This window comes from Lepisosteus oculatus, chromosome 27 (genome assembly GCF_040954835.1).
Source record: "Lepisosteus oculatus isolate fLepOcu1 chromosome 27, fLepOcu1.hap2, whole genome shotgun sequence".
NCBI lineage: Eukaryota > Metazoa > Chordata > Actinopteri > Semionotiformes > Lepisosteidae > Lepisosteus > Lepisosteus oculatus.
In genome coordinates this window covers 6,393,471-6,406,945 of record NC_090722.1, presented here as the reverse complement: position 1 = coordinate 6,406,945, position 13,475 = coordinate 6,393,471, and the positions used below count along the sequence as shown (strand labels likewise).

General features: G+C 57.7%; 2 protein-coding genes across 3 annotated transcripts; both read left to right on the top strand.

Annotated features, from left to right (window-relative positions):
- The first annotated feature begins 38 nt into the window (after positions 1-38).
- On the top strand, positions 39-6,387 carry flad1 (flavin adenine dinucleotide synthetase 1). 2 transcript variants are annotated; one of them, XM_069184825.1, is made up of 8 exons: positions 39-107; positions 1,146-1,446; positions 2,400-3,159; positions 3,268-3,415; positions 3,780-3,878; positions 4,276-4,465; positions 5,509-5,582; positions 5,984-6,387. In XM_069184825.1, exons 2-8 carry the CDS (start codon positions 1,276-1,278, stop codon positions 6,117-6,119), a joined length of 1,578 nt encoding a protein of 525 aa, XP_069040926.1. In that variant the 5' UTR covers positions 39-107; positions 1,146-1,275; the 3' UTR covers positions 6,120-6,387. The 2 variants fall into 2 exon arrangements, with proteins under 2 accessions (XP_069040926.1, XP_069040927.1); XM_069184826.1 differs by lacking the exon at positions 39-107 and adding an exon at positions 199-278.
- A 988-nt stretch (positions 6,388-7,375) lies between these two features.
- pygo2 (pygopus homolog 2 (Drosophila)) lies at positions 7,376-13,396 on the top strand. Its single transcript, XM_069184824.1, has 3 exons — positions 7,376-9,101; positions 9,931-9,980; positions 10,397-13,396. The coding sequence occupies exons 1-3, from the start codon at positions 9,047-9,049 to the stop codon at positions 12,044-12,046; spliced, it is 1,755 nt and encodes a 584-aa protein (XP_069040925.1). The 5' UTR covers positions 7,376-9,046; the 3' UTR covers positions 12,047-13,396.
- The last annotated feature ends 79 nt before the right edge of the window (positions 13,397-13,475 follow it).

Below are 13,475 nucleotides of genomic sequence, written 5' to 3'. Positions count from 1 at the left end.
CCCGCCTACTTCGGCGTACCATTGGTTGGCAGGATCACTCAGCTGAGCTGTAATTGGTCAGTACCGAGCTTCCCGGTTTGCCCGAAGCCGGTAAAGCCTGCAAACGGGTAAGTTTGGCTTGGACTTTCGCTGTATATAGAGTGGTATTTCATTAAGGGTTTTTTTTTATTCTTGTGATAAAAGAGAAAGGCTTCAATGGTCGAGCGAGATGTGAATTGTAAAGGCTAAAACCTTAACCATGCAGTGGTCAACGGTGGGGGATAGGGACGGGGGTTGAGGTGAGCGGGTTAAAGTCCCCTACACTGGCAACCGAAAGAGAGAAGAATATTATAAATATTACATCTGGAAATTAAAAAATAAGGCCGAACAAAGCACGATTAGTAGACAGCTTAATTTCTGTCCACGGAATTAATAGGTTTCCATAACATGTTACTGGCCCAGCCGGGCACAGTGAATGGTATCAGTGTGTCGGACCCCCTCCCCCCCCCCCGCCTCGGACCCGGGACCGGAGGCGGGGCGATCCCGCCGGCTCCCCCAGCCAGAGCTGGTGTCGGACAGAGGCGGCACAGTGTGGTCGCAGGCCGGGTAATGTGGGGATCGCTTCCGCACCGGGGGGCGTCTGGGGGACAGACCCCTTCACCGCCGAGCACGCGTGGGGAGTTTCCGGCGCTCGCCGGATATCCCGACCTCCAGCGTGCCCGGCTCAAGAGCTGAGGGCGTCTCTGGCGCAGCGGTGGAGATCGCCTCCGTCTGGAATCATTCAGACGCCTGCGGGGGGTCAATCCGAGTTACTGAGCGCGGGGCAGGGGCAGGGGCAGGGGCAGGCAAACCGCCTCCCCCCCGCTGCTGGGACCAGTTTCAAGTCAGACTGCTCTCCCTGTAGGTTTGACAGGGCAGTGTGCCGCTTCAGGCACTGAGCTCTGGAGGAGCGAGCGGGGGCTCTGGGCTCGAAAGCCCGAGGTTGCGGGTTCACATCCCTGGGCACAGCAGCTGTGCTCTTGAGCAAGGCGCTCTGTTCAGATCGCTCCAGTAGGACACCCGGCTGTGCTGACCAGTATCGCGAGTGAGAGGCTGCTTTTAACGGGCTTCGATGAAAGGCTTAGCGCTGGTCCTGACTGAAGCTCCTGCTCGGCTCTTCGTGACAGGAAGCCCTCTCCTGCCCTGACGAGGCCTGCTGGCTCTCAGCGTGATGCAGTGTCCGGCCTGCTGTCGTCGGCCCTGACAGGCAGCCTCCTCCGGGACCCCCCTCCCTCCCTCCCCCGCTGCCTGTCCTGGATGTGGGCCTCCGTGTCCAGAGTCTCCAGAGCGGCCGACCGAGTGAGGAGACTGGGCTCCCAGCTGACTGCCATGGCGCAGTCCGGCCACAGCGCCAGCGGTGAGGCCTCCGAGCCACAGGGGGGCGCTGTCACCGCCGGCATCATCATCATCGGGGACGAGATCCTCAAGGTCGGTTGGTCGCTCTGGCTTCTGGTGCTCTTGTTGGTGTTGGCTCTCCCAGCTTGTGTCCTTCTCCTCCTTTAGTGTGTCTCCCATCTGTTTATTCCCCTCGCCCCTCGCCCCTCGCCCCCACTCCCCCACTCCCTCTCAGTCTTTCTCTCCTGTCCTTCATGAAGATGAAACTCAATTAACATTAAAACCCTCTTCAAAGACATGGACATTTTGCAAAAATGGTGTTATAGGATGTGTAGTGTAATGGGAAAGCTAACCCTAGCTATAGCCCAGGACTAACTGATATATATATATCAAGTTTTTAATCAAGTATATCAAGTTTGTTATTTATCAAGTTTTTATAAGAAATTCACTGACCCTTATTAACATGACCGATAAGTTACAGTCTTGCTGTGGTCACTGAGCCTGTCCTCTCTGGACATCCTGTTCCATCTGTGTCCAGTGTCTGTGTCCAGGCTGTGGTCACTGAGCCTGTCCTCTCCGGACAGCCAGGTCCATCTGTGTCCAGTGTCTGTGTCCAGGCTGTGTTCACTGAGCCTGTCCTCTCTGGACAGCCTGGTCTGCCTGTGTCCAGTGTCTGTGTCCAGACTGTGGTCACTGAGCCTGTCCTCTCTGGACATCCTGTTCCATCTGTGTCCAGTGTCTGTGTCCAGGCTGTGGTCACTGAGCCTGTCCTCTCCGGACAGCCAGGTCCATCTGTGTCCAGTGTCTGTGTCCAGGCTGTGTTCACTGAGCCTGTCCTCTCTGGACAGCCTGGTCTGCCTGTGTCCAGTGTCTGTGTCCAGGCTGTGGTCACTGAGCCTGTCCTCTCCGGACAGCCTGGTCTGCCTGTGTCCAGTGTCTGTGTCCAGGCTGTGGTCACTGAGCCTGCCCTCTCTGGACAGCCTGGTCTGCCTGTGTCCAGTGTCTGTGTCCAGACTGCGGTCCCCGAGCCTGCCCTCTCTCTCCAGGGTCACACCCAGGACACGAACTCCTGGTTCCTGTGCCGGGGCCTGCGCGCCAGTGGCGTGAGCGTGCGCCGCGTGGCGGTGGTCCCGGACGACGTGGGGGAGATCGCGGCCGAGATCGCCGCCATGGCCCCCCGCCACACCTTCCTGCTGACGTCCGGCGGCATCGGCCCCACCCACGACGACGTCACCTTCGCGGCCGTGGCGCAGGCCTTTGGGGAGCCCCTGCGCCCCCACCCGGAGCTGGCCCGGCTGGTGCAGGGCTTCTTCGGCGTGTCCGAGCCCGGGAGCGCCCCCATGAAGCTGGCGCTGGTGCCGGCGTCGGCGCGGCTGCACTACGGCGCCGATCCGGCGACCGGGAGGCAGTTGCGCTTCCCGCTGGTCAGCGCCCACAACGTCTACATCTTCCCCGGGGTGCCCTCCCTGCTGGAGGCGGCCTTCGAGGGGCTGCGGCACCTCTTCGCCAGCCCCGGCACCCGCTTCCACCTGCGGGAGCTGTTCGTGGACGCCGACGAGGCGGCGCTGGCGCCCGCGCTGGCCCGCGCCCAGGCCCGGTTCGGCCGGCGCGTGGGGCTGGGCTCGTACCCGGACTGGCTCAGCAACTACCACCGCGTGCGGCTCACCCTGGACTCGGACAGCGCCGAGAGCGTGGAGGAGGCGCGGCGCCACCTGCTGGACGCCCTGCCCCCCGGCTGCGTGGTGCCGCTGGTGGCCGAGCCCGTCGCCGTGGCGACGCAGGAGGTGTACCGGCTGGCGCGGTCCGGTGAGTGAGAGGCGGGGCGGGGGGGGGGTGGGGGTGTGTCTGGGGCGCCACAGGCGGGTGGCGAGACCTGTGACCTGTGACCTGTGACCTGTGACCTCTGCCCCGCAGGTACCGCCCTGGGCCTGAAGGTGGCGTCGGCCGTGCAGACCATCGAGACGGCGCTGGAGCAGTACCCCCCCAGCCAGATCTGCGTGGGCTTCAACGGGGGCAAAGACTGTACAGCCCTGCTGCACCTGTACTACGCTGTACTGAGGAGGTGAGACAGGCAGAGAGAGAGACAGGGCTGCTCTGAGGGGGTGAGACAGGCAGGGAGAGAGACAGGGCTGCTCTGAGGGGGTGAGACAGGCAGGGAGAGAGACAGGGCTGCTCTTGGGGGGGTGAGACAGGCAGAGAGAGAGACAGGGCTGCTCTGAGGGGGTGAGACAGGCAGAGAGAGAGACAGGGCTGCTCTGGGGGGGTGAGACAGGGCTGCTCTGAGGAGGTGAGACAGGCAGAGAGAGACGAGGAGGAGAGAGAGGGAGTGATTGTGTGGCTGTGAGATTCTGTGTCTTGTCACTAGCCTCTATATGTGAATGAATCCTGAGGTTCTGCCTCTGCCGGCCTGTCCCTCTGTCTCGCAGGAAGTTCCCTCAGGCTGAGGACAGGGTCAAGGCGCTGTACATACGCATCGTGTCTCCCTTTCCTGAGATGGAGCGTTTCCTGAAGGACACCATCAAGAGGTGAGTCGCCCAGGTCGATGGTAGACAGGGCTCCAGAGATGTTGGAAGAAATAACCCTCCTTCCTTGTGCTGCTGTGCTCTGGCTCTTTGTCCCCTGCTTGTGGTCGCACTGGGATCATCAGTCTCCAGTGTGCAGCGTCTCTCTCTCCCCCGTGTGGCGACGGGCGGCATTGCACTGTGCGCCCCTGTCTGTAGCAGGGGACCCTACACACACACTGTAACTTCTGAAAATCCTCCTCTTTAAAGAAGAGGATGGCCAGTGGGCCTGAAGCATTACTACTGAATGAGCAGTAGGAAGAGAACAGGCAATAACTGCAAAATAAAGCATGTGCCTGAGAAGAGAATCCGGGCCCCCGGGTCCCGGATTAGAGTGATGACGAGGGGTTCGATCCCGCAGGTATGACCTGGAGGTGTACATGGTGGAAGGGAATATCCGGCAGGCTCTCATCGACGTCCAGGAGCAGCACCCAGAGCTGCAAGCTGTCCTGATGGGAACGCGGCGCACGGACCCCTACTCGCGAACCCTGACCCCGCTGTGCCCCACTGACCCCGGCTGGCCACATTACATGCGCGTGAACCCCCTGCTGGTGAGTCCCGGAACTGCACCTCGGAAGAGCAAATAGTATTCAGTACAGAATAAAACGTCAATGATCAGTAAAGGACAGTCTAGCACAGCTGGGAATGAAGCAGGCACAGACACTGCAGCAGTAAAGTGGGTACACAGAGGTGTCTCTGCGTGCAGAAGTCTTGTGGGGAGACCTGCACAACTGCCTTATTTCTGTCTAGATCTAAATACAAGATAATAATAATAATAATAATAATTGCTTACACTTATATAGCGCTTTTTCTGGACACTCCACTCAAAGCGCTTTACAGGTAATGGGGACTCCCCTCCACTACCACCAATGTGCAGCATCCACCTGGATGATGCGACGGCAGCCATAGTGCGCCAGAACGCTCACCACACATCAGCTATCAGTGGGGAGGAGACCAGAGTAATGAAGCCAATTCACAGAGGGGGATTATAAGGAGGCCATGATTGGTAACAGCCGATGGGGAAATTTGGCCAGGATGCCGGGGTTACACCCCTACTCTTTTCGAGAAACACCCTGGGATTTTTTAATGACCACAGAGAGTCAGGACCTCGGTTTTACGTCTCATCCGAAGGACGGCGCCTAAGATCTAAAGACCTAAATCTTACTGTGGCTCAGCAGGAGTGAGCCTGGCCAGTACCAGGATGGGAGACTCCCAGGTCGTTTCTCGAAAAGAGTAGGGGTGTAACCTGGCCAGATTTCCCCCTGGCCTTTACCAGTCATGGCCTCCTAATAACCCCCCTCTCTGAACTGGCTTCATCACTCTGCTCTCCTCCCCACTGAGAGCTGGTGTGTGGGGAGAGGACTGGTGCATCACACAGGTGGGGCTGCACACTGGTGGTGGTGGACGGGATCCCCATTACCTGTAAAGCTCTTTGAGTGGAGTGTCCAGAAAGGCGCTATATAAGTGTAAAGATGATGATGATGATGATTATTAAGACAAGTACCTACCACCACACCTCCCACTGTCGGGGGGCCCAGTCCAGGTGTGGAAGGTGATTCACAGTCAGGATGAGAGCGTGTGTTCTGTCTCTCAGGACTGGAGCTACCACGATATCTGGGAGTTCCTGCGCACCCTGTACGTGCCCTACTGCATCCTGTACGATAAGGGGTAAGAGTACCCGCTGTCTCTGTCTCTGGTCTCTCTCACCCTTTCCTACATCAATCCACCTTCCCACTGCTCGATCCGGTACAGGGAAACAGGCACGGGGCAGGACACCACACACACACGCAGACACACACTCACACCAGGGCCAGTTTCCCCAGAAGCCTGTTAACCCACCAGCATGTCTTTGATCTGTGGGAGGAAACCAGAGCACCTGAAGGAAACCCACAGGAACATGGGGAGAACATGCAAACTCCACACAGACAGCAGCCCAGGACTTGAACCCAGGGACCCAGTGCACTGTGCCACTGTGGCGCCCCTCTGTACATCCCTCTCTTTGATTCTCTCTCTGCCTCGTGCGGTGTCGGTACGCCATCAACCAGTCTCCTTCTCACTTTTCCTCTCAGCTACACCTCTCTGGGCAGCATGGACAACACCACCAGGAACCCAGCGCTGCAATTCGTCGACGAGAGGGGCGTGGTCAGGCACCGGCCCGCCTACCAGCTGGAGAACGAGGAGGATGAGCGCAACTCCAGGAAGTGACATCATCACCAGGCGACGAGCACAGGCAGAGACTGGGGGCCACACATGGGCAGCCTGGAGACAGGGGGAGAGGAAAGAGAAGGAGTGAATGAAAGATTGAGAGAGAGAGAGGGAGGGAGGGATAACAGACAAGTGAGGGAAAGGAAGGGAGGCCTGATGGGTTAGGAGCATGAGGTGCTGAGAACGATTCATTTCACAAGGATGAAAGAGAAACCTTCCATCCTGAGCACAATTAAATTGAACACAATTAAAATGGTTTAATTAGCCAGTTCACTGCTTCAATTAAGGGCCTAATTAAAATGTAGTTGTTTTTAAAAATCTGTTTTAAAGGGAGATGCGAGAGCGCATTTTCAGTTTTTTTCTGAATGAGCGTCTCGTTAAGGACCAGGGGTGGGAGAGGATGACCAGTCTCTGGCTTGAACACCCTCATTCCTGAAGTAACAGAATGATGTAATTCAGCAGAAACAACCTGATTCAAGACTGTCCTGAATTCTGCCTGCTGGAACTCAGCCAGGTGTGTTTAGGACAGGTTCTGGGATTAATTTCAAGTGGGAATCGGGACAGCTTCTGGGATTCATTTCAAGTGGGAATCAGGACAGGCTCCAGGATTAGTCCTGATGGAAATCAGGACAGGTTCTGGGGTTAATTTCAAGTGGGATTCGGGACAGGTTTGGGGATTAATTACAGGTGGAAATTGTGACAGGCTCCAGGATCTATCTTGGATGGGAATTGTGACAGGTTACGGGATAACTCCTGGGCTGGGAATCAGGGATTCATCTCGAGTGGGATACAGAACAGGCTCTGAGTCACTGTGACTTCATCAGAAATCTCAGCTTTCTGCTAATGGATGGATATAGACGTACTGTATTTAATTTACTGCAAAGGAACAAGTCAAGGTTCATTCCAGGCTGAAAAGAGAAGTAAAGAAACGCAACGTTTCTGTGGAGCCTTCTCTACCGACCCAAACTACTGTACTGTGTGTACTGATGTGCAGTTCATCTTAGTTTTCAGAGGCCTCGTTGATTTATGTAAACAGTTTGCGATTTAATGTTGGTGTTTTTTTTTCACGTGCTGTTCTCTCTCTCGGGCGAATAAAGTGGTCGCAGACAGGACCGCGGTGCGCCGTGCACCTCGGGTTCACTGTTGTCTGCTTTAGCCGTGTTGAACACCGCCCTGAGGCCAGGATGGACTGGCATTTGTCATTTTTGTTCCGTTCCTGGAGCTGACGGAAATCTGGGAGGAGAACTCTGGGAGAGGGGTGGAAGGCGGGGGGGCTGTGGAGGAACGGTGAGATTTGAGTGGCGAGGGGAGGGGTCGAACGTAGCTTAAGGATCGTTTTGGCTGTTGATGCGTTTCTGGGGGAGGAGACGGAAGACGCCCAGTAGAGACAGAAGAGGGATCTGCACTCTTTGAAAGGTCTCCGTTTCTTATCTGATGGGCTCTGCTAGTCTCCCGCTCTCTAGTTCCTCCTTGTGTATTTATATGCCAGTCTGTTAATAATATGTTATATATGCAGCATGCTTAATTTAAATCTAACAGCAACACCAAAACGACTAATTAAGGAGCAGCTCATTATCATGGCTGATATTCTAATTAGAATATTGGAAGCCTAGCTAGAGTCTAATTAGATCTTGGAAACCTTCTCTTGGCGTCTAGCTGTAACTTGGAAAACGGTAACGATGCAATTGGCCTCGGTAAAGAAGACTACAAATCCCAGAATCCAATACGACTGCAGCTTTAGTGCACATGCGTGCAGCCAGGGAGACCAGTTCAAACGACGTCTGGGGAAATTAGAGTGGAATACACATACATTTCCACGGAGAAGGATTGACGCTTTGTTACAATTGGTCGGGCTCTATTTTAACGTTTATGGTCTCTCATTTCGAGATTTAAAAAAAAGGTTTTTGCTGCCATTCTCTTTTTGGAAGAAATGAAAGCTGCCCCCCCTCCTTTCATGCTTGAATTGGATCATCCTGGAATGTTCCATTAGGTTAAATAAAGCAGGGGATTAGCAGTAAGACCAATAAACACGTTAAAAGTAAAAATAAAAAACTCTTTAAAAAGTAAAAAATACAATCAAGATTTAGTTCGTGTTACAATTGAAGCGAACAGAAAAGCCCTGCTTTGGAAGCTGGAATTGGAGAATGCTCTCTGGCCCGCTGGATTCGTGGCTCTGTGGCCGAGTCCACCCTCTTGCCCCGCGGAGGTGCTGTCTTCCGGGTGCGAGGCAGCGCGGAGCGCCCCTCTTTGTCCCGGCGGCCAGTCCTCCCAGTCTGATGGAGGCCGGTGGCTCCTTTTCTTGATGTCGAGGTAATTCGCTCTCCGCGCACGATCGCGACAGAAAGCGGCTGCGGTCGTCCTCGGGTGGAGGCGGTGTCGGCCGACGGAGGAGATCAGTCGCTGCGTTTAAATACCCCCACCCCGCTCCCCCCCTCCCCTCCACGAGTTAATTGAGTTTGTCGTGCTGGATTGGAAAACGTCCCTCTTTTTTTTTTACCATGAATTTTTAATTTTTACTCCAGCGTGCGGTGTTTTGTGTTTTTTTTTTAACCTACCCGTGGGCGAATTAAAAGCAGACCGCGGAACTGCCCTCTGGCTCGTTTTTTTTGCTCATAAACAAAAGATATGCACCCGGACCGCGGGGACAGCTTTAACCCCTAAAACATTTAATTTCCCTGGACGCGGGTCCGCTCAGGAGCCCTGCCTGGGCTCTTCGGGAAATCGCACCCAGACTGGAAGAGCTGTACCTGGGCAGGGGCTGGCAACTGCAGTCCCATTCAGTAGCGGGGAGATCGGCGGGTCTCCGGGCGGAGAGAAGCCTCGTTTAGCCCGACCGGCCACCCCGCCTGTGTCCGCACCCGGAGGGACGAGAGGGACTGTATCTTCTGTGGAGTCGGGGACATGCCGGCTCGCCGCAGGTGCTATTAATGGCGGCCGACCCGGGGAAGCTGCAGGCACAGAGTCACAGCAAGAGAAGCAAAGGTACGAGTTCCGAGAGCCAATCAAACAACGGGGAAACCAATTAACTAATTATATCTGTCTGTGTGCGTGTCTGTCCGTCTGTCGACAGGAAGGGTGGGAAACAGGTAATCCGTTTTTTATCTGTTGGATAACTGTAAACTTCACATTAACACTCCTTCATCATCATCAGAGCTGTAGAGTAACTGTACAGACACTCAGTCCAGCTCCTCTGTATCTTCACATGAACACTCCTTCATCATCATCAGAGCTGGAGAGTCACTGTACAGACACTCAGTCCAGCTCCTCTGTATCTTCACATGAACACTCCTTCATCATCATCAGAGCTGGAGAGTCACTGTACAGACACTCAGTCCAGCTCCTCTGTATCTTCACATGAACACTCCTTCATCATCATCAGAGCTGTAGAGTCACTGTAAAGACACTCAGTCCAGCTCCTCTGTTTCTTCACATGAACACTCCTTCATCATCATCAGAGCTGGAGAGTCACTGTACAGACACTCAGTCCAGCTCCTCTGTATCTTCACATGAACACTCCTTCATCATCATCAGAGCTGGAGAGTCACTGTACAGACACTCAGTCCAGCTCCTCTGTATCTTCACATGAACACTCCTTCATCATCATCAGAGCTGGAGAGTCACTGTACAGACACTCAGTCCAGCTCCTCTGTATCTTCACATGAACACTCCTTCATCATCATCAGAGCTGGAGAGTCACTGTACAGACACTCAGTCCAGCTCCTCTGTTTCTTCACATGAACACTCCTTCATCATCATCAAGGCTGCAGATGTGAATTGGTCTGTGATGGGTCTGTGTCTGTTGTCTGTACAGGTCTACAGATGAAGAGCCCAGAGAAGAAGAAGAGGAAATCCAGTGCTCAGGTAAGCAGCACTTGTGTCTCCACCTGTCAGTCAGCAGTGCTGATCAGTGTTTTTCTCAGGCTGTTGGCCCTGCATGTCAGATCTGCAGCTGGGAGTCCAGCCCTGCACCCCTGAATCAGACAGCAGCCCTCAGTGTGAGACTGCACCCCTGAATCAGAGCGAGCTGCTGTCCTCAGTAATATCCAGGGCCGTCAGGCTGCTGGGGGGCTGGTCTGGATGGGGGTGACATCATCGGTTCTGCTGGGGTGTGGCCGTGGATTCAGGGGTCCCAGAGACTAGTGGGCTGGGGAGTCAGTCCTTTTGCGAGCAGCAGCGTGGATTTAACTTTCTCTCTCTCTCCTCTCTCCTCTCTCCCCCTCCTATCCCTCCTCCTCTCCCATCTCTCTCTCCCATCACCCCTCTCTCCTCCATCACAGGGAGCTGCGTTCTCCCACCTCTCAGAATTCGCCCCCCCTCCGACCCCCATGGTCGATCACCTGGTGGCCTCCAACCCCTTCGACGATGACTTTGGGCCCCCGGCTCGTGCTGGGGGACCCCCTGGGGGCCCCGGCTCGGCTGGCGGGCCCTTCCTTCCCAGCCCTGGCGGGGGGTACGGGGGCCCGGGGGGGCCCATGAGAATGGGGGGGATGCCGTTCCTCGGAGGGGGGGCGGCAGGAGCGGGGGGAAGCGGCCAGCCCACGCGCAGGCCCCCCTTCGGCCCCCCAGGAGCGGGGGGCGCTGGGGGGGGGCACCACCAGATGGGGTTTGGGGGTCTCCCCGGGTTCGGGGGTCCAGGCCCGGGAGGAGGGGCAGGGGGGGGCGGAGGCGGGGGGTTCCCGCCGGGGGGGCCGCAGTTTAACATCCCCCCCAGTTTCAGCCCCCCGGGGCCCATGCACCACGGCCCCGGCTTCAACCCCATGCTGTCTCCGGGGGCGCTCGGGGGAGCAGGGGGAGCACCCCACCCCAGATTTGGGGTGCCTCCCCAGCAGCCCCCAGGACAAGGAGGTCACCATTTTAACAGCCCCCCCCTGCCCAGCGGCGGGGGCCCCCGGCCGCCCCACGGCCCGCTGGGACCCATGGGGGGTCTGCCCAGCGGCATGAACAGCATTCCCAGCATGCCCGGCATGTCCAGTATGGGGGGGGGCGTTGGCGGGGCTGGGATGGGGGGTCTCCCTGGGATGCCTCCAGGGCAGTTCCCCCCCCATGACAGCCCTTACCCCGGCCCCAGCCCCCCCGGGGGCGAGGAGGGCAAGAGCTTCCCTGGGGCAGGAGGGCAGCAGCAGCAGCCGCCCCCCCCCCAACAGCAGCCACAGCCGCCCCCCCCACCCCAGCCCGGCCTGAGCGCGCCCCCTAACCAGGCGCCCCCCGGACCCCCGCCTCCGCCGGCCGGGGCTGGGGGGGGCTTCCCAGGCCACCCCGACATGCAGCCGACCCCCACCCCCAATTCCGGCCCGGCCCCCCCCGCGCCAGCCCCCTCCCAGCCCGCCCCCACCCCCACCCCCAACCCCTCGCCCCCGGGCCCCGTCAACGGGGGGCAGCACCCGCCTCCGCCGCCGCCCCCGGCCCCCGCCTCCGCCAACCCGCCCCCCAACCCCCCCCAGCCCGCGCCGCCCCCCAGCTCCGCGCCCGGCGCCCCCGCCAGCGCCCCCTATGGCCAGCAGAACAGCGGCGCGGGCGGGGCGCCGGCGGGGGGGGCCAACAGCGCCGGGGGGCCAGGCGGCACCGCCGGCTCGGCTTCAGCTCAGCCCGTCTCGGGGTCCCCCCTGCCGCCCCCCACGGGGGCCCCCCTCCCCTCCGCCGCGGCGGGGAGCGGCCCCACCGCGCAGAAGGGCGCGGGCGGCCTCGTGTTCCCCTGCGGGTTCTGCCTGTCGGAGGTCAACGACGACCAGGACGCCATCCTGTGCGAGGCCTCGTGCCAGAAGTGGTTCCACCGCGACTGCACGGGCATGACGGAGACCGCCTACGGGCTGCTGACCCGCGAGAGCGCCGCCGTCTGGGCCTGCGACTTCTGCCTCAAGACCAAGGAGATCCAGTCCGTCTACATCCGCGAGGGCCTGGGCCAGCTGGTGGCCGCCAACGACGGCTAGAGGGCACGCTGACCCTCTGGCTGACCGCCTGAGGGACGGGCACGCTGACCGCCTGAGGGATGGACACACTGACCCTCTGAATGACCAGCTGATGGACGGGCACGCTGACCCTCTGGCTGACCGGCTGAGGAATGGACACACTGACCCTCTGGCTGAGCGCCTGAGGAATGGACACACTGACCGCCTGAGGAATGGACACACTGACCCTCTGACCAACTGCCTGAGGGACGGGCACGTTGACCCTCTGGCTGACCGGCTGAGGAATGGACACACTGACCGCCTGAGGAATGGAAACACTGACCCTCTGGCTGACCGGCTGAGGGACGGGCACGCTGACCCTCTGGCTGACCACCTGAGGAATGGACACACTGACCCCCTGACTGACCGGCTGACAGACAGGCACGCTGACCCTCTGACCAGCTGAGGAATGGACACTGACCCCCTGACCTGCAGAGGGACACACACGCTGACCCTTTGACTGATCCACTGAGGGACAGACGCGCTCACTGAGTGACCGGCATGCAGAGAGATCAGGCAGGACTTGGAAGTGAAGCACAGCTGCACCAGAGCCAGACTCCGCCAAGCCCTGAACCCCAGAGCATCCACCCAACCACCCACTATCCCAGCACTACAGACCTCATCTACTGTCCACTAAGGGGACTGTGTGAGAGGAGAGGGACAGCAGTGCCTCTAGCAGTATCTACATTCAATTAGATGGGATCAAATAAGATACATGGCTCTCCATCTGGGCCGGGTCACACTGTAACCCTACAGTCCAGAGATCGCTGGTCCAGTCTGGGTCACACTGTAACCCTACAGCCCAGAGATCGCTGGTCCAGTCTGGGTCACACTGTAACCCTACAGTCCAGAGATCACTGGTCCAGTCTGGGTCACACTGTAACCCTACAGTCCAGAGATCGCTGGTCCAGTCTGGGCCGGGTCACACTGTAACCCTACAGTCCAGAGATCGCTGGAGGGATTGTGGTTCATCAAGGGGGAGGACTGGGGACTGGGAGGACTGTTGTAAAACATATTTTACAAGGGAATACCGACCATTCCTCAGTTATCATTCCATGCTTTTTCCTAGTGTAAAATCCTTTGGAGTAACATTCCCATTGGGAAGCTGAAATAGAATGGAAGATGGTGTTATGGACTCTATGGTCTTTCTGACCTCTGACCTCGGCCTTGCCTGTCTGACCTCGGCCTATAACCGTTTCTATTTTGTACTACTCCTGTATTAAAGAGGTAAAAGCTTTCTTACTGTCGCTCTCTGGAGTTACCCAGAGGGAGCTTGTATATAAAGGTACTGTTCAAACCAAGTAAAGAGGGAGCCACTCATTTTATACTCAACCCTGGGACTCGTCTTCATTGGGTCGTGAGTTAACGTCGTCCGACGCCTCTATCCGAGACGACCTGCAGTTACAGCATG